We start from the raw sequence: 23,677 nt of genomic DNA on the forward strand, positions 1-23,677 counted from the left end.
GAGCTGCCATATTATATCGTATCGTCACGTTAGAAACAAACTGTTGTCCAAAATCTATATAATGCGGACGAAGTCGCGGGTAAAAGCTAGTAGTAACATAAAATTATTAAGAATCGGTCCCTTCGAAGAGGCGATATTATGAGAGCAAGATGAGTAAGTACAGTTTGATTTCTTCAAACGGTCTTTGCGCACGGGACGCGCGAGGTTGTGCGCGTCTCACCGGACTGCGATTCCAAATTAATAAATTAAAACTTTAGTGTTCTTATTTTAAAAATAAAAAAAAAATACCTAGGTACAATGTTAAAATACACAGTGAAGAAATATTGTTCGGAGGGCAGCAAGGTGCATCAAATTCTTATAGCGGTTTTGAGTAAGTATTTTTTTTTTAAATTTAAATGTTTTCTTTTTTTTTTTTTGATTTGCAGCATTATAATTAAACATTTTTTTTTGTTATTTTTAATAGGATCGTTCGAAATTTTCACATTAAAATTTTATATTTCTAATAAGTATCTGGAAGTTATATTAATTATCGTTAAATTAATGTAATAAATTATATTAGGGCATAATGTTGTTAATATTATCATAAGGTCGTTAAGGAAATAATAATGTCAGAAATATGTGATTTTTAAGAGCAAACGCGATAAAGATATCGAATATTTATTTTTGCAAATAGGTCAGTGATTACATACTACTTAACTCTTATTAACTTTAGTTAATAAGAGTTAAGTAAGTTTATAATATAGTTAAGTAGTTTATAATAAGCAAGTATATATATATAACTTGACTTTTATAAATTAGGTATTGTTTACAATACCTAATTTATAAAAGTCAAGTTATTTAAAATAGAAAAACGCAAGATCCAATAATATATTTACAATACATACATACATACATATGATCACGTCTATATCCCTAGCGGGGTAGACAGAGCCACCAGTCCTGAAAAGACTGATAGGCCACGCTCAGCTGTTTGGCTTAGTGATAGAATTGAGATTCAAATAGTGACAGGTTGCTAGCCCATCGCCTAAAAGAGGAATCCCAAGTTTATAGCCTATCCCTTAGTCGCCTTTTACGACATCCGTGGGAAAGAGATGGAGTAGTCCTATTCTTTTTTGTAATGGTGCCGGGAACCATACGGCACTACTATATTTACAATTATTTAAAATAATATCAAAAGATATTATAAACTTACTTCATTTTTGAAAAAAAGGTTATTAAAATGTCTTGGATCTAACAATCCACAGACAATACCTATTTGATTTTACATTTTTTTACAGTTGTTTATACATAGATTGTGCCTATTTGAAATAAATTACACATGAATTTCCTCCTCAATATATTAATATCATTTACAAAAAATAATTTTAAAAAAGAAAGAACCTAAAATTATTAAATATAATCGAAATTCGTGTAAAACGCGTTCGCCGGTTGCGTGATTTCGTAAAAGAATAACAAAATGCCGCAGCCCTAGAGTAACTGTTAAAGGAAGAGTTCGCATTAGGTTTACTAACTGGTGATCGCGAAACCTGCACATTCAGGTAATTATTAATTGTGTGACCATGATCCAATATGGGTTAGGTTTCCCTGAAAGTTCATTCCCCTGAAAGTTCAGTTCCCGTGAGATTTGCGAAAAGCCTGTATTATTTTGTAGGTGGATCTAAATTCACGCGGGCGAAGCTGTGGGTAAAAGCTTGTGTGTCATGTTTGTGAAAAGAGATGTCAGCACAATTTTTGAAGAGATTATTTTACAACTTTCTAGGCACCCACGTTTAGCGCGCTCTACACACAAAGAAAGCTATAGGTACTAACTCTATGGTTGCAACTCTTTATAATCCGATAAGTCCCGCTGCTTATAAATTTATTTCGATACATTTAACGGTTGTTACGTATTACTTTATTTATACAGACGTATTTAAATATGTATTTGAAATTTTTAAATTTAAACATATTGGCGTATTATATATAGCTGTCACTATTTGAATCATAATTCAGTGTTTCGAAGACTGTCTGTGTGACTGTGGTTCTGTCTATCCCGCAAGGGAAATATACTTAATTACATATGTATGTATGTAATACATACCTATTTAATATTGTTTTTGGTCGCATTCGTCATTGGTGAAGTTAGTACTCGGCGAGAATATTTTACATAATATTTGCTTCCAAAAGTCTCTTTATTTCATCTTTACGTATTCCCAGTTGCACCCTCCGCCACAATGCTTCGGGACTTTAGTCCGCTTTCTACTATTCCCTTTCTGCTTTGTCCGGTCTTCAGTTTTAAGACCATTAGCCACGCATATCATATCTTTCGCGACCGAAGACTCTTCAGAGATCTAGAGAGCAACAAGCCTCTCATAGCGGGTAATTTTTAGTTTATATCTATGTCCCACAGCTGGGCGAAGGCTACTCCTTTCTCCTTTTATAAACCTAGGTATCTAAAGTTTGGTATTGCCATCTTCTAAAAAATCTTTCCCAAAGCCAAAAAAAAAATGTGGCGACATCTCTACGTCACAAATCACAACAGCCAATGAAATTAATTGCGCAAGAAAATTGGATATACAACCTCCGACACGGTTCCCCAGGCATAACACCAGCCTGGCGGAAGATCTTCCCTTTGTGATAACTGCATTCCTCGATTTACAACTCATGTGGAAAGTTGTCGATATCTAGTTATAAGCAAAAGTTGCCGATAACTAGTAATAAGTAGTTGTAGAATTTACATACATGTAGGTACATATAATTTATACCTTAGGAGTTCGAGCCAACAGTCCCGAAAAGACTGAAAGGACACGCTCACCTGTATGGAATTTAGATTTAAATAGTGACAGGTTGTCTTGCGGAAAACCGCAGACCACTTGGGGAACAGATGTCTGGCCATGCAGCTACCAGGCCCAGGTAGAAGGGGCAGGCCAAAAAAATCATGGCTGGACATCGCAAAAGATGATATGCGAGCCAATGGACTGAAATCCGAGGACGCCAAAAACCGGACCAAGTGGAGAGAGAAAAGGCGAACCCCGGGCCCCGAAACCCTTCTGTGGAGGGTGTAACCGGGAACACGCAGAGAAGAGGGAGAGAGTGACAGGTTACTAGCCCATCACCTGTAAGAATAATCTTACGTTTATACAAAGATTATGAAACTTTTAATGCTATAAGGCCGCCTTTTGTATATTACCTTAGGCTTAGAATAAATTCATGGCTATAATTTTATGTGCAATAAAGGATATTCTATCTATCTATAGAACTTATATGTGAATTAGCGGTTAAGTTTACAGCTCGTCATTTTACGTATTTCGGCATTTTAGCATCCTTTTTGTCAAACGTAAGTTTTGTTAGCTTGATCAAAGAAATCAATAGCAAATCAAACCGGTAATTTGCGTACGCGATAAAAATAAACATCGGCATAAGATCTGCGCCCGCGCATAATCACCGCAGGTCGACTTTCCCCGCTTCCTGGAAGCTGGGGCTGTGTGATAGCTGTATTTCCATCACCTATTAAAATCACGTTACTTGGACTTGTGTATTTATAGAATTAAGTTGCCTTGTGGTTCCCGACGCTTTAGAATAGTTTCCTCGACCCTCCAAGGCACTCCATCTCTTTCCTATGCATGTTGTTAAATGTGGAAATAGGCACATTCACCTTTGGGTTCCCTTGTACGAGTATAGGTTGCAGAGGTAAGATGGGTGGACGGGAGACGCTTTGTAAAAACTTATATTATCCTATACAGAATTATGGGCTTGGTGTACCTACCTGGGGCACCTTTCCAGAGTGGTGAAGATGTAACCTGGATAAACGCCAGGAGGAAGAATATAATTATTTGTCTCTCCGCCGATGTTGTGTTTAGGCCCAATTCGTATGAACTTTACCTGCGCGATTTGGCATTTGTATCGCTTATATCTAATATTTTTTTATTTATGTCCAAAGGAGAATCTAATACTGGTGGTTGAAAGGATTTATGCACTGTTTTCTATATCAATTAAGAAAAACATCTTCGATGTCATAACTGTATATTTTCCATAAACTTGTTTGTAAAATAAATCTTAATATTTTTTTATTTTTAATTTAATATCTACTGTAATTTTTTTCCTCGCCATTAATTACATTTTACCTGGCGTAAAAAATAAACAAAGTACTTAAGTATCTCTCTATGGAGGTCGATGGAGGCGACCAAAGAACAAATGACTGGGTAACATTTCTTTATAAATTAGGATTTTCTAAACAAATCAAACTTTGAAGGTTTTTCAATAGCTTGTAGTAGAGAGAAACTTCCTTTTCGTGAACTCTACTTTTTTAAGTCGATCACCAACAGTTAAGATTAATATGTCCCCACTTTCTAAAAGTAAGCTTGGTGGCAAGTTTATAATTTACTTTGATAATATATTCAGGCAAAAAATAATCTGCTAGTAAGTAACTACGTGTAAGAATAATGAGACAGAATAATATGATCACAAAAACTAACCTAACCCGGGACAGTTATAAATAAATTGGAACAGGATTCTGCGGGTCTACATCACGTTAATAAGTCTAGCCTAACGATTGATGGGGAACCTGAAGCTAAAAGTGGACCGTATGTGTAGTTAGTACGACCTGCTTTCCTGGCTCGTATCCTGGTTTAAAAACACTTCTTCTATGTCATAAGCTCATAAAAAGACAGTCGCGGTCAGCCATTTTGTTTGAAGACGCGTACCAGTTTCTACCCATTTATCTAGATCCCTGATAAAATTTGAATCTCATGTGCATCATTAAGCCATATAGCTGAACGTGGCCTTTCAGTCGGTAAATCATTTTTTTAAACATTTAATTAAAGCTTGTTTAAAAAAATGATATACCGACATACATTTTTATATAATTACAAACATCGGGACAGATTGAAATAAATAGCTTGAAATAATAAAAAGGCCCGCCAAGTAAAAGTAAAGTAAAAAAGTATTTACTACAGCTAACTTGATTTAAATAATAAATTTATTATTAGGTATTACAAAAAGAACAGAAGAGAGAGATAGAAATATATTATTCTTATTACTTAGATCTGGTCCAGCGCAAAAGAGATCTCCACCGAGACTACTAATAAGTTTATTATTTCTTATTTACAAAAGTGGTTTCAAAATTTCGCACAAGTCACTTCACCTAAGAAAGTCAGCCTAAATCTCATTTCCCAATGACCCGCAATAGATGAAGTAACGCTCATGTGTCTCTTAAATTCAACTGTACAAATAAGTATAAGCCAAATGTGTGCTACCTTTATTTTGTTTTGTTTTCACTTTCACTTGCATTTCGCGGTTAGCTCAATACTTTTATTGAGATGATGGGTTATAAAGGTCACGAGGGTCAGATGGGAGACGCTTCGACATGACTTAGTCACACGTGGTCATAGCGGACCGCGTGTTCTCCGTGCAAATGTCATATTGTAAGGCTGTATGGTTTGGTGATGAGGAATTGAGATTCAAACAGTGATAGGTTGCTGGACCTGGCCTAAAAGAAGAATCCCATGTTTATTTCCATATCCCTTTGTCGCATTTTACGACATCTATGGAAAAGAGATTGAGTGATCCTGTTCTAAATTGCCGGAAACCAAGCGACAATCTGAAGTAATTTTAAAGAATTATTACATGGGTTTAAATCATATACATAGGTACATACTTAAAGAATCCAAGCCTCACAGTTACATCTCTTGCAACATTAAAAGAAATCAATGAAATTACTAGATAAATTCTTATCTTGAAATATTTTTTATCCTAACGGCCAAGATAAGAAATCCACTCCTCGCCCTGTTCCTCCGATTGTTATAAGATTTTCAAGACAAGAGTCAAGGCATTATTATTTGAGCTTGCGTGCCACCTTAGACCTTATGCTGCTAACGTTACTTACATTGAGGACAAAACAAATAAATTTCCAATTAAAAAGAAATGTAGAAAAATATTATTTAACTTAAATTTATTGATAATTATATTCGCGTGGCTTCGCTCAGGTCAACTATGGTTCTGGCAGAATCATCAGCGTCGCGGTGTCTACACCTGCGACATTATGCTGAGTCAGGACCTTTTCACTGTCCATCATCGTTCGCGGTTAATACATACACATTGCACATTCACCTTTGTTATTACTCTGTTAATTATGTATGTAACCAACAAATCTATTGTGATAGTGAATAAAGCTTTTATCTATCTTTACATACATACATACATATGGTCACGACTATATCCCTTGCGGGGTAGACAGAGTCAACAATCTTCAAAAGACTGAATGGCCACGTTCAGCTATTTTGCTTAATGAATGATAGAATTGAGATTCAAATAGTGACAGGTTAATAACCCATCGCCTAAAAAAGAATCCCAAGTTTGTAAGCCTATCCTATAGTCGCCTTTTACAACATCCATGGGAAAGAGATGGAGTGGTCCTATTCTTTTATGTATTGGTGCCGGGAACCACACGGCATCTGTCTATCTGTAACCCTTTTTTATTTAATTGGGTTAAGTACGTATATCCCTGGCGCCAACGGAATCCGACTTCTTCCAACGGTATTATGACTTCAAAGAAACATACTCATACAATGCAGGACAGTAGGTTGGTATAAGTAACTGTTGATATTTCTTAGTGATAGAACTCGATTAAAGTTCCAAGAAAGAATATTTTCCGGAATAAACAATCTTATTTCAGAAACGATGTCGCATATATACCTATACTTATATTTGGGTCATTAATTCAATACTTAGGTAGAAATCATTACAAATGATGAACAGAATCATACGCGATCATGTCCACATCAACTAACCTGAATGTGCAGGTTTCCTCACGATGTTTCCCTTCACCGAAAGGGCATCGGTGAGCAATTAAATTAATGTACTTAATTCAGAAATTTGAATTTTGTAGCACGATACGTACAATGTCATTGGTAGGTTTAACATTAGGCCGAGGCAGGATTGGAACCTGTCCCGCTCTTTGCGTTACGCTTTTTTATTCCGACACTTTAACTATTTGACCATGAATATGAATAATATAAATATGAATAAATTTATTTGCAGCCACCGACTATCTACTTAAAAAAAAAAAACCTATTATAGGCCCTGAGATTTTAAATATAAGTACAAGCGATTATTATTCGCTCGGTCTACCCCGCTAGGGATATAGACGGATTAAAATGTATGTATGTATGTACAAGCGATTAGAGGCAGCCATTTTGTGTTGCCAATCATCCGCCTTAAAATAATCCTTAGCAAAAAGTCCAAAGTGCAAAATGAACTTTTTATAAGTGTTTAGCGTTACCCTAGATTACTTTTTAAATGTATTTCTCATTAGGGATTACTGAGAATAATTAGTTGGTAATTATGGTCGTTTACGGGGTGCGTTTGCGCATCACCGCTAAAGTCAGCGTTCTATTTATAGAACTGAGGTCTAAACCACTCACGTAAGAGATTGGACGGGTCACTTCCATTGAGATATTTGCATTGCATCTAAGAAAACTGCCGTGTGGTTCCCGGAACTTTTAAATAGGACCACTTCATACCTTTCTCATGGATGCCATAAAAGGCAACTAAGGGATGTCTAATAAGTGGGCTTGCAGTCTGTCATTATTTGAATCTCAATTCGATCACAGTTAATAGTGGCGTTTTATTTTTTTCGAGACTGTTGGCTCTGTCTACCCTGTATGGGATAAGGCGTGATTGTGTGTTTATGTGTGTGTAGTACATACATACATACATATAATTATGCCTATATTCCTTGCGGGTTAGACAGAGCCGACAGTCTTAAAAAGACTGATAGTCCACGTTCAGCTGTTTGGCTTAATGATAGAATTGAGATTCAAATAGTGACAGATTGCTAACCTGTCGCCTAAAAGAAGAATCCCAAGTTTATAAGCCTATCCCTATGTGTGTTTGACCTAGTACTAAGCAGTTTCGTCAAAGTGTTTTCGTTGGAATCGAACCAGTGGCCTCCGCCTTATTAACCACACGGGCTGAACGAAAACAAACTAATTATTCTGTTTATCAATTGAAATCATTTCATAACACGCTTGTAAATAAATTTATGGACTTAATAATTTGTTTTCGAAAAACATTGTGATTTATTAATCGGTTACCTATATGTATACCTATCTACGTATTGGTTTTTTATTTTTCATGGGATAGGCTGGGCTTCAGTTTGCATTGTACAAAATCAAAATTAATAAGTGTTGTATTCAGAAAGTAGACCTTAGAAGATACTTTTTCATCCATATAATCACGTCTATATCCCTTACAACATAGACAGAGCCAGCAGTCTTGAAAGACTGATAGGCCACGTTCAGCTGTTAGGCTTGTAGGAAGTATAATGGAAAGTAAGTTATACACTACAGAAGACAGAAGGAAAACAGAGGAGAGAAATAATCAAATTAAAAGCACTATGGCGTATATAAAGAAGGTTCCCTACAGGCTTGATGTTAGAATTGAGATTCAAATAGTGCCAGGTTGCTAGCCCATCGCCTAAAAGATAAATCCCAAGTTTATAAGCCTGTACCTTAATCGCCTTTTGCGACATCCATGGGAAAGAGATGGAGTGGTCCTTTTCTTTTTTATACTGCCGACAACCACATGAGATATAGTCCCTTTTTGACGGTGTAATAATTTTTAATGCTCTGTTTAATATTTCTGTTTAGGTCTTACAAAAAATTAACAAACATAGTAGTTACAACCACAATCTCTAATATAAGTATAGATAGTTGATGTTAATTGTAAATGTGAAACTTTGTAAATCTATGCAACAAAATGGCGTTTTCTCAGTAACCCTATATCACTATGGTCTACATATCGTCGCGCCCGCAGGACCATATAAATTATAACTGGCCAGAGGTTCTAAATATAAACAACCGGTGTTACTAGTTAGCCTCAGCATTCTCTATGATGGCAAGACTGATGTAGTTGCTAGCTATTTTAAGAATCCATTGGAGCTATTATTAGTTAGACAAAAAGATTCCTAACGATGTTTCGACGTAAAATAGAGTAAAATTTATTATTTACTAAAGGTCTTTTCTTTTTGTTTTGTTTTTAAAATTAATATAAGCATGAAAAAAATACAATTACTTAATTAATTTCTCAATTTATGACAGATTTTTTTGACTACCACTATAATTAGGCTGAAAAGGTAGGGGTACCTAAGTATTATTTTCAACGGTTTTAATTTAGCCATGATTCTGTTTCCTATGATTTTATGGTGTCTCCATTTACATTGTAATAAATATTAACATATACGGGACAAATGACACAGATTCAGTTAACCACAAAGTAAGTTCGACACTTGTATAACGAGATACTAACTTAACGAATTGTGTTTTAAATCCTTGAAGCAAGATGCAATAGATGTATTTGCTGATGTGCCCTTAGTCCCGTCGGTAAAAAGATGGAATGGTCGTATTCTTAAGTGTCGGCAAACAAACGGCACATTTGCATTATCTCCTAATTCGCAATATTCTAGCACCCTTCCTTCTTGAATAAGTTTAGGTATTTATCATGGAACAATCGAGACAGTCAGGCGCTCGCATATCGTCATGCAGTTGTTGCACTTGCATCCCGCCAATTGATCCCCTTAACCTGATAAAGAGGACCACACTTCGTTATAACTTTGTATGTTGCGATACACGAGTAAATTGTAGTCGGAGAGGTAGACGGAGGCTTTATATGTTCAATTGCAAAACTCATATAGATTAATTTATCACTTCATCCACATTATTCTCTTCTTGAAAAGTTAAGTGTGTGTTTACGAATGGGATGTCTTTTTTACGGACTGCGGCCCGGGTCTTCAGAGAGTGTGGGACTCCTGGCATCTAGTGTGCTTGCCAACAAGAACCCCTCCGATGCGCCCTTCTTGCCATTTAAGGACATCATGGGATGGAATGGCAATCCACCATGATGCCCTCTCGCGCATCGGCGCGATTTGCCTGGGACTCTTATTGTTTGGGCAACTAGTAAGTTGCTGGCAGCCCTTTTCGTTCAAGTGTCTTTTTGACCTGACTAGGCCTTTCTCTCTCAGCGTTCCCATTCGCACTTCTTGTAAATTTGTTTAGTCGACCTGCTATAGACGAGCATTTTCGAAACGACTCCTACGATTTCGTTGAAATTTGAAAGTTACACGGGGAAAGTAATTAATCTAGCTAAGTCATACGTTTAGGAAAATTCATTAACAAATTCCCTTATAATATGGTTGCTACGATAATTGTAAACGAATACACAGTAAAAAAAAAATGTTCACTCGGTCGCCAAGTTACTGAAAATAATACGCTTCTAACTTAGAACTAGCTTCGTCATCTTGGGTTATAAGATGACGAATACTAATTGTTTGTTTACCCAGGGGTCACCGGCACGCGGCACGTGTGTCTGCTGGTCAATTGGCATCAACTGATAGTCCCAAGTTCGCGACTAACGCATATCAATCAATTAAACTTGTAAACAATGTGATTGGAGAGCGCGTGTAGCTGTTTCTATGTGATAAGGATTATCAGGACTGGTGTAGAAATTAAGGCGTTAGGTATCGTGGGAGTTTTAAGCAATAAAACTAATGCTCATATTCACATTCAAGGTTTATTTTACTCTTACTTTACCAAACTAAATTTTAATTTCAATGGGCGTTGATGAGTTGTAGTTTTCTATATAAGTAAAGATAATTATAATAGTATGGATAAAATTATTTTGTTTCTCAAAATAAATAACAAAATAATAATATACATAAATAAAAGACTAAAAAAAAACATTACAAAATTATTTTTCTTTGTTCTGAACTTGTGACTCATCCAACATTTTCTCAAATAATATTTTCATTACAAATCCATTTCTCTTCCAGTGGTCCTCCCCGTATTCTCCTACGGGACAGCGGTAGGATGGATGTCCCCCATGGGGCCCCGGCTCATGTCCGAGGACTCCCCAGCAGCTGAGCCAGTCCATGCCGACGTCATATCCTGGATGGCCTCAGTGGCGTACCTTGTGGGGACCCCGGCTGTATTCTTTTTTGGATATATAGTGGATAACTATGGAAGGAAAAAGGCGTTGATGTTCACCTCTTTGTCTATGGTGGTGAGTATTTTTTATATTTAATAGTTAGGAAATTGGATTGCAAATCGAGTTTCTTAGTATATGGTAGGGTTGTCGTAATAAATTCGCAATATACCTACCTAAGATCGAGGATGCACGTAAATCTTCTTACTGAGCATGTCTTTATGTATTTTCTTAGAATCTTAGAAAAACTGTCGTATCAACTAAAAATGGAATGAATTCCGAAAAATTTATTTAAGGTGTTATACCCAAAAGTCTTACCCCAGAAAGTGATAAGTATGGCCAGCTATTTATCTAAGATTCTGAACGTCTATTATGCTCACTAAAGTATTCAAACTGGTGGCGTCATGTGTCGGGTCGTTGAGTTTCCTCCAATATGGTTGAGCACAACGATGGCAGACCCATGCGTCAACTCTATGGTGCTGAGGTGTAAAGTTCCGGTATGTAAAGTTCTTCTGGCGAGAAAGGCGACCAATACTGGAAGAATTTCTGCAGCTGGTGCATTTGCTCTTACCAGTGTTTGATTCGTGTAGGCGAAGTACCAGCCCCCTCTTAAAGCTGGTGTCCATTTTGAAGAAAGTTCTTTAAAAGGGTCGGGAAGCCTCAAGGGGGTTAAGTGCACGTAACACGTAACAAATAACGTGAAAAAGTGCCTGCAAAGGATATTTACTGAATATTGATTTTCAACAATCTTATTTCTTTCTAGGTCTGTTGGGGCCTAAAACTCTATTCCACCGAGACCTGGGCGCTCATCACAGCGCGAGCTATCATCGGGCTCGGAGTCAGTGGCTCCTACGTGGTCACACCTCTATACATCAAGGAAATTAGCGAAGACTCAATAAGAGGGGTACTTGGCAGCTTAGTGGTTCTATCACAGAACTTCGGAAACCTTGTGGTGTACATTCTGGGAGAATATTTGAGCTACCACGCGACGCTTTGGATTTGCTTGGCAGTGCCGTTATTACATCTTCTGGTATTCACGACTATGCCGGAGACGCCATCTTATTTGTTGAAATGCGGTAAAGTTGAGGTGAGTAATATTATGAATCGAGTTATACCAACACAATACACAGACTTAATAAACAAATAGCAATATGTGGAATATGCGTTGTGACTTTTCTTTACAGATGAAAAATTAGTTGTTTTGAAGAAAAAAAAGGAACATGTACTATATCTAATGTAGCAGCACGTGAAAATATGGTATCTCTGCCTAACCAAACAACTCCAATTCAAACAAAAAAAGTCCTTAGATTCGGTACTTTAATGATTATAGGATGGTTGAGCTAGTCTCTGAAATTTTCATTGTGACTGAAACTCTCCAGAAATAATAGCAGTTCAGATTGGATCAGAATAGTGCCAATATTGAAGATTGCGTTGGTTAATTAGACCAATTGAATCTTGAGATTCGTTATTATAACATTGGACGGGTGAAATGTTGTCAAATTACTTACCTACTGGTTATATAGGATTGGATCTATTTCACGGTCTGCCTTTGTTTTGCTTGCTATTTTTGTACACTAAAGGATTATATTGCCATATTTTGGCATAATCCCGCGACGGAAAAGGCTGTTACGAAGGTTTTATTCCAAAAATATGAGAAAAAGCCTGAGAAAAATTAATTTTAACTACCTACAAACGATGCCTTTAGGTATCTTGATATATTCACATACAAACCGACTTTTGTTAAAAATACAAGTACTTATTTGTCATTGTCACAACTACCTAACGGAGTGGACATAGCCAACAGTTGGAAATAATCGAGAACCACGCTGACATGCTTAATTTTTGGATTCAACTCCAATTGGACTTTTGTTAAAAATAATATGTTGATTTACAGGAGGCTCGGGACGCCCTCGCTTGGCTGCGATGTCGGGAGACCTCAGAGCCCACAGTCGACAGTGAACTACAACTACTCCTGTTGGAACTAGAGCAGAACAAGGAGGGAAGATTCCTGAGCAACATTAAGACTTTGAGTAAGAACTCTTTGTTGTTTTAATTGAATCTCCCTTAACTTGAGGTTGTGATGAATGAAAGTGGGGACTAAAATACCTATCACAAAAGTGGAGGGTGAAAATCACGTCTCTCTGCCGGAGGGGTAGGCAGAGACTGAATTTTTGCACAACATTCAACTACTCGTGAGTTACTACTCTTCATGCAGAGCTCCTCGACTTCGGTTACTCTTGACCTGACTCAATTATTCACATTATTATGTTGAAGAAATTTGCAACGAAAACTTAACTCGTGAAGAGTTAACTTCTATATGTACCGGTAAGCAATAAGAGAAAAATTTTTGGTGCTTACATACTTTTCATTGTGTAAATTTGGTTGTCATTAATAAAATAGGCAATGTCAATGTATATAACTGTCTCAGTAACTAATTTTACACATATTTACACTGAGCATACATACTCAACACAATACAGCATAATGATATATAATACTGTAGTTTAGTGAATCATCATTTCACTTCAATATTATGTATACTAAAAAGTGGATTTAAAACCAAACAGCGGGGCGGACGGAAAAATCACGTGAGCATTTTGTAAACACTAAAAGATTCTCACGCCAAGGTAGCGGAGGTCAGATGGGAGTCGCTTCGTGTAAAAATTTGATTCACGCAATCAACGATCCATGGAGTTAGGCGTTGGGTTCCTCTCCTGAAAGGTGGAACGAAACCGGGACTTATGACAGTAGGAAAAAGTATCTTCTGTTTATATAGGTACTTAGGTACGAACATTGTTTGAAATGCATGCATTTGAATTATGAACTTTTTTTATTGTGGCTTGGATACTGTTATGTGCCAAGATGCATTAACGTAAGTTGGAATCTTATTAAACTTATTGACGTTACTCAGCATTCCCGATGTATTGTTCTATCTCTTTCTTTTTTGCGAGATGTACGATAAAATATGCATTAACGTAAGGGCGAAATAGATCCGTTAATAAATTAAAAAAATATATAAGTAATTAAAGTTACTTGTTACTGCTTCCAAAGAATTAAAAACCGAATCAAACTGCATTGCAGCATTTTCATGAAAGATGGAAATGGACCAAAGGTACATCAAGAGTAATAAAAGTAAATGCATATAGAAAATGAATGTTATTAAAAAGTGGATTAAAAACCAAACAGTTTAGCCAAACGGAAAAATTCGCGCGCACTCGTATAAACACCGAAGCAGTCTCACGGGAGGCGCCAATTGTTTGCTCGTTATCCTATTGTTGCTTGCTTATTGTTAGTGTTGTGGACACAGTTTGACGCAGGTGGGGTTGTGACAACTTAATCGATTAACCTTAAGGCAGAATCAATAACATTAAAGTTAATAATTCATACGCTGAATCTGCTGATGGCTGCTTTTTGCTTTTGTACTGAATTAACACTTTATGGGAGAAAAATTGTGTCGTTATGGTTTGCAATATTACCCAATATTTAACAGGTATAGGATACTTAAATGATGATTAGTTAATGATGTTCGAATGTTGGATTTAATTCTTGCATTAATTTAGCGGTTGACGCCAATATAATAATAAGTCCGCCTATTGAATGATTTTTTTTTATATAAATAGTGCCATTGTTCTAAGTTTTCCTTAGTCTAAGTTCTGGTTGTTGTATTTTTTATAAATATGTAAATAAAATAAATAAGTAGCTACATACGGAAAGCGTGACGATAGATATTAGATTAGGATATGACAACTTACTCTCACCCGCGTGAAAAGTACCATATGTCTTTCTCCGTACATTCATATAGGTTCAATAGTTTAACTCTGAAGAAGTTACAAAAAACGAACTCACTTTCGCATTTATAATATTAGTACGGATATAAATTTGTTATAATGTTATAGCAATAGAGATGATGTGTTATCGTTTTACAAAGTAAGCAATTTTCTACGCATTTTTGGAGCTGTCAAATTAAATCCTAATTTAGATGCATTAAGGAGTTATGGTGACTAAGTGATGATTACCTGATGTTGCGACGTCGCATTGAGCAGTACTTGACACTTCTATTGGTTTATAATATTCTGATTTCTATGGACTTGATGCTAAAACTGGCTTATGAAAAATGCTACTGTTTATTATTTTACACGCATTAGTTACATGTAGGTATTAAAATTACTCCAATTGTCCAAAATAGACAATGGAAATAATTTAAACAACAGTAATACGTAGGTCTGTATATAAGTAAGTAGGTGCTTTTATGCGTAAGCGGAAGAGCATTATTTTAATTTCCTTTATTTGTAATTTCACGTTTAATTTTCTAATATTGGTTGTGAAAGAAATAGCGTTAAAGGTACAAAAGGTCCTGCCAGGGCTAATTATTATTAACTACACACAGTTAAGTATGTTTTGCATAGGTAGGTATTGTTTTAAATTTAAAGGGCAGTCCGTTTGTTTTTTGGTATGAAAACCTTTTATTTTGTAGTAAGATATACATATGCTATCTATAAATATATACTTATCTATACTAATATTATAAAGCTGAAGAGTTTGTTTTGTTTGTTTGTTTAAACGCGCTAATCTCAGAAACTACTGAACCGATTTGAATAATTCTTTCACTGTTAGATAGTCTATTTATCGAAGAAGGCTATAGGCTACATTTTATCCCGGATTTCCTACGGGAAACGTCAACAATGCAGGTGAAAGTTGAATGAGTCGGCCATCTGCGAGCTTTCCACGCGAACGCTGCGCAAACCAACAAAGATATAGTAAAACAATGTACTAAAGATGTGAAGTAGGTACTCATTTTTTGCCACAAAAAAGTCCGCGAGAGCATATATCTATCTCTTAAGGTTTACTTACAATAACCACTTTTATGTTCATTTTTTAAGATTATTTTTTCATTATAAGGGTAAGGCCGTAGATTTTGCCACTTAGTAACATAGAGTAACATAGATACTTCTATGTTATGGTAACGTATAAGTAACACGAAAGTAACGAGTAAAGAGTGTAAGGTCGAGTTCAGAAGTACTGCCTCTTTTTTTTATTAATTTTTTTTTTCAAATTTCATAATATTTTCGTAAAGTACTGAAAATTATACTAACGTACGATTGTAATGGCAAGCACAATTCCATAGGAATTGGAGAAGCAAATGTATTCTGAGAAACACAAACGAAGTTAATGCAATGTTCCAAAACAAAATGTATGTACGGGCGTACGGGCCAGGGTATCTATTAACCTTATGTAAGAACTAAGCATATAAATGAAATGAAGCGGTGGTGGTCTAGTGGTTAAGACGTCCGCCTGGTGATCGAAATGTCCCGGGTTCGAATCCTACTCGAGCCACATGAGTTTGTATGCTAATCTGACTTACGTTTAGTACTTTTCATGACCACCACTTGCTTCCGGTGAAGGAAAACATCGTGAGGAAGTCACATTAGTCGATTATTTATCAGTTAGTGTGTGAAATGGAGAAGGCAATGGCAAACCACTCTATTAATATTGCCAAGAAAGTCGTTGTGTGTGTTTCATTGAAATCCATATAATGATCACGACTTCTCAGCCATGAGGAATACGACTAAGAAAAAGAAGAAGCAAATAAAAAACAATGAAATCTTCTAAAATGTCTATTCATTAAATAGGTACTTAAAACACAATGTGTACTAATTAATCAATAAAATCACAAAAAAGGAACTAGGTAACCACTTTTACTTATGTCAACTAACAAATGATTTAAAATATTTAAATAAAAAATACAGTATCTTCATCATTTTGCAGATAATATTCTTTTGAATCTGTCTCTAACTGAATCAAATTTATCTTTTATACTATAGAAATTGTGGTCACAGAATCAAGATCTAACTTTCTTTGCACTAAGAATTTTACAGAATTATTTGAAATCTTAACATTTAAAAAAAAATTATTTTGTAATATGTTTCGTCACTTTTAAATTCTATGATCTCAACAAATCCAATATAATACTTCCACGTTTTTCTTTCAAATTATCTAACCATAACGAATCTTTTATGTTGAAACTTAAATAATTCCCTTCATTTTAATTATTCTCTCTAACCGTGCTGCCAAGTTCTTCATCGTTCTGCTCGCTTCCTTCTATAAAAAACACATTTTATAAATTGGATTTCAAAATTCATCTTGCACTTTTAATGATTAAAATAATAATAATATTTTGTTTTCCTAAGCCATTAACTACAGGAAATACTTATTTAATATATGAAATTAAATGAGTCGTAGCCTATTGCACGAGTCTATGTACGAATCCTTACAACACTTAAACGTTACGTAACATACAATCAATGTTACCGATAACATAGCAGTAACCTAGAAGTAACGCAGAAGCAAGATTTTTTTGGTTATAATTTACCATAACTCGATCATTCGAGCTAAATTTAAAACAAAACACGGCTCCTGCATAACTTATTCACTAAATAATACTTTCACATGAAAATAGGAGTAATAAACCAATTCTTTACCTTTGAAATCGAATAAATCCCGAATGACGACACAAACCTGCACTCACTTTTTGTCAAACCCACCACAGTAAACAAAATGGTTTTTTTTTTCTTTTTGTCCATGGACACTTAAGTGTTGCCAGTATCGATACAAAATATTACCAAAATATTTTACCTTAATTAAAGGTGAAATTGTGGTAACATACAAAATTGTAACATATAAGCAAAAATACGGGGACAAACATTTAAATTGCGATAAAAAAATTAAATCTACTTATTTTAAATAATCTCATATTATTAATTGGCTGCTTAGTTTTGCGTTCTGTAGGTTAAGTTCTTGTAAACTTGACATTCAATAAATATACTACGAGTTTTGTAGTTCTCTAGTATTTGGATGATAAAAAAGACAACGCGATTTTTGCAAAATTTGGAGGACTGGCCAAGTTGAACACACTCTAGAAGTTAAAGTATTGAAGTGTTTGAACTTTTGAAATTAAATTATGTAGAGATAAGAGCTACAAAATATATTATGAGTACCTTAGTAACAAATTACTAGCATTAGTCTTTTATATATGCAGTCAAAATGTGGGACATATTTTTTTTTCAAATAGTGGCAAAATTTACGGCCTTACCCATAAACATAAGTTATTTTGAAACCAATTTTCTTTAATTCAGTATTAATCCTTATCCAAATAAATATGTTTATTACTTTCGGCTTTTCATGTAGACTAAACTACAGTATATAAATCAGACGAATAGGTTTTGAGATATAGTCGTTATAAGCAATTTGCAGCGAAACTTAAAAACGAAAAAAAAAACATATAGATAGGTATCATTCTACTTATAATACTTCCTTTGTATGTAGCAGAGAAAACTGCATTCAAATTGAACCCGTGGTTTTGGAGATACATGCTAACATTCATTTATGTAAACAATTGTATACTGCAGCGCCTCCTGGTGATTTGTAACCGTAACACCTATCTAAGAACATGCACCAATCAAATCTAAATTCAGTAGTGAAAACCGCATTAAAATCGGACCAGTAGTTTTGGAGATATATGCTAACATTGGTTTGCACAAACAAACACACAAACGCACAACCTCTCACCCTAAACGCATATATACGGTCTCCGTTCGGTCGCGGGTAATGATGTGGGCCAAGTCGTCGCCAAGTCGCATATCAATTAGCAGCTATAATTGATAAAGCCGAGGAGGATGTTTGCAAAAATAAATATGAGGCCCAAAATAACTATTCCACGCGGACGAAGTCGCGGGCACAGCTAGTATAATATATTTATATTTATAATAGATATTTATATATCTATTATAAATATATATATATATATATACATATAATATATTTTATTTATATATTTTCTATAAATATACATATATAAAATATTTATAGATAGCATATAACAAGATACATTATTAACTACATCACTAGCAGAAATTCAATGATATCTACTACCTATTAAAACTATAAAAAAATATCAATCAGCTGTCAGATTACACCGCTAAAATGCTTTCACTCTCGCCAAGGAATAAAAAATAAGTGAAGAGACAGACAATAGTAAAATCTGAGAGTAAAATTTAAAATTGAGAGTCGAATCCTCAAAAACTGACCCACAAACATACATACTCATGTCATATTATTTGTAACTGTACACGAGTGTACAGGTGGGAACACAAGTGTCTAACCTCAATTAACTGTCACTTCTCTGTTGACCATAAAACTTGTTCCACACTAGTAAGGTTTACTACTAACTATAATCGTCTCTCTTTCTCTTAAGCGTTGTATGCAAAGTTTTGGTCGCGTTGAAAACAGCAATTAAGTAATTACCTGTGTTCATTCATTCATATAAGCAACCTTAAAAGAAAGATAGGCCACGTCCAGCCGTTAGGCTTAATAATAGAATTGAGATTCAAATAGTGGCAGGTTGCCAGCCTAACGCCTAAAACAAGAATCACAAAAAGAAGAATCCCAAGTTTATAAGCCTATCTCTTAGACGCTTTTTACGACATCTATGGGAAAGAGCTGAAGTGGTCCTATTCATTTTTATATTGGTGCCGGGAACCACAAGGCACCTTACTACCTGCAATTACCTGTGTAGATGATACTTTTACATGGGGTGTAAGTATTCAGTAACGAAAACTTAATCTGTTCAGTAAACTTTGTTGAGGTAGGATTACCCTATTTTTTCTTTTAGTTTACTTTTGTCTTCATATAACTAGGTATAGCTAAAAGCCTGCGCCAATAGTACGATAACATACTATTTTATGTAGCCTTTCTTTATTATTAAATCTGATCCTTATTGTGGAAGCAGCTTTACTAACGGTTATTTGGACTTACAAAGATAATCTTGGCTTCACTTCAAAAGATTTATAAGTCAGCGGCTGTCCTATTAATTTTGATCAGTTTGACCCCACGACTTTACAGATACAAAATCATCGAGACGGCATGCGAATACGTTTTTAAAAAATATCCCTTTGGAATAATACATACTTAGGTACAGTTTAAATAAAAAAAATATTTCGAACGCTACATATCACCATTTCACTCACAAATTTAAAACTACAGAATGTTTCTATTATACCTAGCTACAGAATTCTTGTAGGCTAGCAACTATTTGAATCTCAGTTCCATCATTAAGCCAACCAGCTGAACGTGGCTTTTCAGTCAAGACTGACTGTCACGAGTGATTGCTCTGTCTACTACGCAAGGGATATAGTATATATGTATGTAAACATTATTCTAACTACCTAATACCATTATTTTCACCAGTTTCCGACCGAAGCACCTTCCGAGCCTTCCGAATCACGCTGATCATCACCCTGGCACGAGAGATGTGTGGCTGCCTCACTGTCCTTCACTTCGCCTCGTTAATCTTCAACTACGCAAGCGCAGACGGGTGGATGCTGACTCCTAACCAGCAAGCAGCCTTATTAGGAGTCGTCCAGCTGATTGGCTCGTGTACTGCTTCTAGTTTAGTGGAGAGGACTGGTAGAAAGGTAATATACTTCGGTATACTTATCCGGCTAACCTAAAACCTCAATACGACGCCATCACTTCTCTTTATCTCACTAGTTAGAAGCTTCGCATGGGGAAGTGGCGATTATTAAATTATTGAGAGGTACTACCTACCTACTACCTACTACTGCGTGTTGCAGACTTAGAAAGTATTGATTTCTGTCGTCAGGGTTTTTATGATTTTACTTTCGTCCCATTTTACGCAAAGGTTTCTCTCTAAACGTCGCATTTTTTTCTAATTATCTCAACGATTTTAAAGAGGTCAAATATTTTTATATCCAGTAGGAATCAATGAGTACCAGGATATGTTAAGGGGAATCCCTTTGTTCAATTAAAATTAAATCACATTTTGTTGAATTAAAATTGCAAAATAAAAGTAGATAAGTACCTACTTAGCTAAATATTTATACTTAAAAGTTACGGTATTGAGAGGCGTGATTTAATGTAGGTATGTATGTATGTAACATACATACATAAAATCACGCCTCTTTCCCGGAGGGGTAGGCAGAGACTACCTCTTTCCACTTGCCACGATCTCTGCATTCTTCGTTGCGGTATTTACTTATATGTATAAATGCTTCTTCACCCTTTTCAGATGCTTCTGGGCACCACATGCTTCGTGTCCGGGATAGCTCTGTGCGCCCTGGGCTCCTGGTTCTACGTGTCCAGCGTGGGCATCACAGGGGCGTCGTGGGTGCCCGTGGCGGCCCTGTGCCTGTGCATATATTGCGACGCCGCAGGGCTCCAGCCTGTGCCATTCGTTATTATGACTGAGATGTTTTCTTTCCAGGTTTGTCGATGTTTTGTTATTTACAAGCCGTTGTCCAAAAATGTTGCCTTATTTTTTAATTCCGCTCTTGAAATTACGAAGTGTGATCACAAGGAAACAGCGCCGGGCGAATTATCTTCATCAGCTGTAAAAACGTAATAAACAGCAAATTTTGTATTATCTATACTTAACTACCTACCTATGAACGGAAATAAAAAAGGATGTCTGGATTACTAAGGCTGTGTTCCATTTTAAATACTTGTAGCATTAGTAGAATGTAGTTTCCTGATTACATTATCTGATAGGTACCTACTTTATTAGCTTCAAACCTTGGTTGCGTTTTATGTAGTAGGTAAGCCAATTCATTCCAACAGGTATATTACACACAAATAAAATTAACTTGTTTGAAAACAATTAGGTAACAATTACTAATAATTGGCTTTATGTCTGATACCAACACTCCTTGTAAATTACCTAGGTATTGATGTTTTTTTCACACACAAAAATTCTGAATCCATCACCTACTTATTAAACTAATATATTCCTTATATCGGTACCTAATTACAACTTGTTTAAATTCTTTTCCAGCTCCGTGGTACAGTCACCTCAATCGTGATCTCCTTCGCATGCGCACTCGTCTCCATCCAACTAAGAGTGTTCCAGCCCCTAGCAAACGCCGTGGGACTGTACCTCATCTTCTGGCTCTTCGCCGGGATTTGCCTCATTAGTACCGTCTACATCTTCATGGTAGTCCCGGAGACAAGGATGAGGAGTATTGACGAGATTTACGCGGAGATAGGAGGGAAGAAAGAGAGTAAAGACTGCGAGGCTGATGTTACCAGGCTGTAATTAGGTTAGGTTAGCTAAGAATTTTAGTTAAGTAAACGTAATAACGTTAATAAGGCTTATGTCTTTTACGCCTGAAACGTAAAACTAGAGAGAAAAGGAAAGAAGACATTGACCTTGTCAAAGTTAGGGAATAATGTGGCTATGGCTACCCCACCACCACCCACGGCTGTACCAACCTTATACAAGCCGAATCATGGGAGGGGTTCGGGGTGCGATGCTCTCACGTTGGGTGTCTCTAACAGCGCACTCTTTCTCGACCTACAAAATAACTTCAGTGCGCTTTACTTTCGCGTTACTGGGAATTACGAGGCTATCTTGCTGGAGTTTGTACCGGTTTCGCGTTGCTCCTTAGCGCCCAGCCTAACGTGACACCCTATTAAAAGGAGTAAGTATTACCTAAGCTGAACAGGAATGGGTTTTGGATAATTGTTGCGAATATGTATATATAATCTCGTCTATATCCCTTGCGGGGTAGACAGAGCCAACAGTCTTGAAAAGACTGATTAGCTATTTAGCTAATAGTGGGCCTTAATTATTTGACACATACATATCTATTACCTATCTGTATCCATTACAGAGCCAACCGCTCTGTCTACTCCGCAAGGGATATAGACTTCAAATTACTGATAGGCCTCGTTCAGCTGATTATTTAATACCGGTAATTATTTGATACCGGTCCTAAGACACTTACTCATGATCATGACAATATGTCCAGTCCATTCAAAGCTTAGACATATGTATGTCTACTTCCTCTTGATTTGATAAATACTTACGTAGGTACTTAGAGAGATGATGATGATAAACATGTTAAATATCATTTTCATTAAATCAAATCGTAGAGATATTAACAATGCGGTATCCACAAATCTACACAGATGCATAAAGTAATTTTATGTTAATAGGTCGTAGATAAAGCAATAACGACCAGCCGGTTTAAATTTTATTTGTCAGTAATCAAAAGACAAGATTTTCATAGCTTCTAAACAGACACAATTTAAATATAATTTTTAAAATCTCTGGGCCATGTTCTCATTCCGATAATCTTGAAATATGAAAAAGGTAATGTTTCTATGTGCTCGTTTAGCGCCGCACATTTTAATTTATATTTCTTAAGGTAGGTAGCTAAGTCCAATGTATGTAAAAAGTAACCCAGTGTTTGGCTCCATAACATAAAAAGTTATATAGTGCCATTTTAGGTACCTATGATGATTAGTTTTTAAATTATTTAGTCTAATATGTATAAATTAAATAGTTAGATGATACAAATAAATGTACGACTAACAGAATGTGATTAGTCATTAAAATATTTTTGTAAATATATTTATTTTTTAATTTATTTTCCTTTTTCTTCCTTGCTTTTAATTTCCTAAAACTGTTTATTAGTCCTTCCTTTGATTGACTTTTACACCAGGACTGAAGCTGCCCACTGTTTGTCTTCGCTACCAAATGGAATCTTATGGACAATATAGTATTTAATAAGTTCATAGTAATAAACATTTTAATATTTAAACTTCATTTATCCAGATCCGCTATTTTACATTCGTCTTTCTACTGTTACTAATCCTTGTTTTCATAAATTTAGTGTCGATTGGCTTTTACATAATCTCTAAGCCT

The 23,677-nt window shown here is 35.7% G+C and overlaps 1 protein-coding gene and 1 long non-coding RNA gene across 2 annotated transcripts; one reads left to right on the forward strand and one right to left on the reverse strand.

Moving 5' to 3' along the window:
- Positions 1-190: 190 nt before the first annotated feature.
- On the forward strand, positions 191-23,285 carry LOC106135874 (facilitated trehalose transporter Tret1). Its single transcript, XM_013336274.2, has 7 exons — positions 191-370; positions 10,805-11,034; positions 11,720-12,043; positions 12,851-12,986; positions 20,200-20,426; positions 21,041-21,235; positions 21,803-23,285. The coding sequence occupies exons 1-7, from the start codon at positions 298-300 to the stop codon at positions 22,061-22,063; spliced, it is 1,446 nt and encodes a 481-aa protein (XP_013191728.2). The 5' UTR covers positions 191-297; the 3' UTR covers positions 22,064-23,285.
- LOC132903301 (uncharacterized) lies at positions 16,033-18,043 on the reverse strand. The gene is made up of 2 exons (XR_009657374.1): positions 17,436-18,043; positions 16,033-17,055 (listed from the first exon to the last, which is right to left on the reverse strand). It is a non-coding gene; the product is annotated as an uncharacterized LOC132903301 (long non-coding RNA).
- Positions 23,286-23,677: the final 392 nt, after the last annotated feature.

This window comes from Amyelois transitella, chromosome 24, assembly GCF_032362555.1.
Source record: "Amyelois transitella isolate CPQ chromosome 24, ilAmyTran1.1, whole genome shotgun sequence".
In the NCBI taxonomy this organism is placed as follows: domain Eukaryota; kingdom Metazoa; phylum Arthropoda; class Insecta; order Lepidoptera; family Pyralidae; genus Amyelois; species Amyelois transitella.

Coding starts and splice junctions, on each gene's coding strand:
- LOC106135874 (XM_013336274.2), top strand. CDS start 298: ATGTTAAAATACACAGTGAAGAAATATTGTTCGGAGGGCAGCAAGGTG. Junction 371..10,804: donor AATTCTTATAGCGGTTTTGA/GTAAGTATTTTT, acceptor TTTCTCTTCCAG/TGGTCCTCCCCGTATTCTCC. Junction 21,236..21,802: donor CTGAGATGTTTTCTTTCCAG/GTTTGTCGATGT, acceptor ATTCTTTTCCAG/CTCCGTGGTACAGTCACCTC.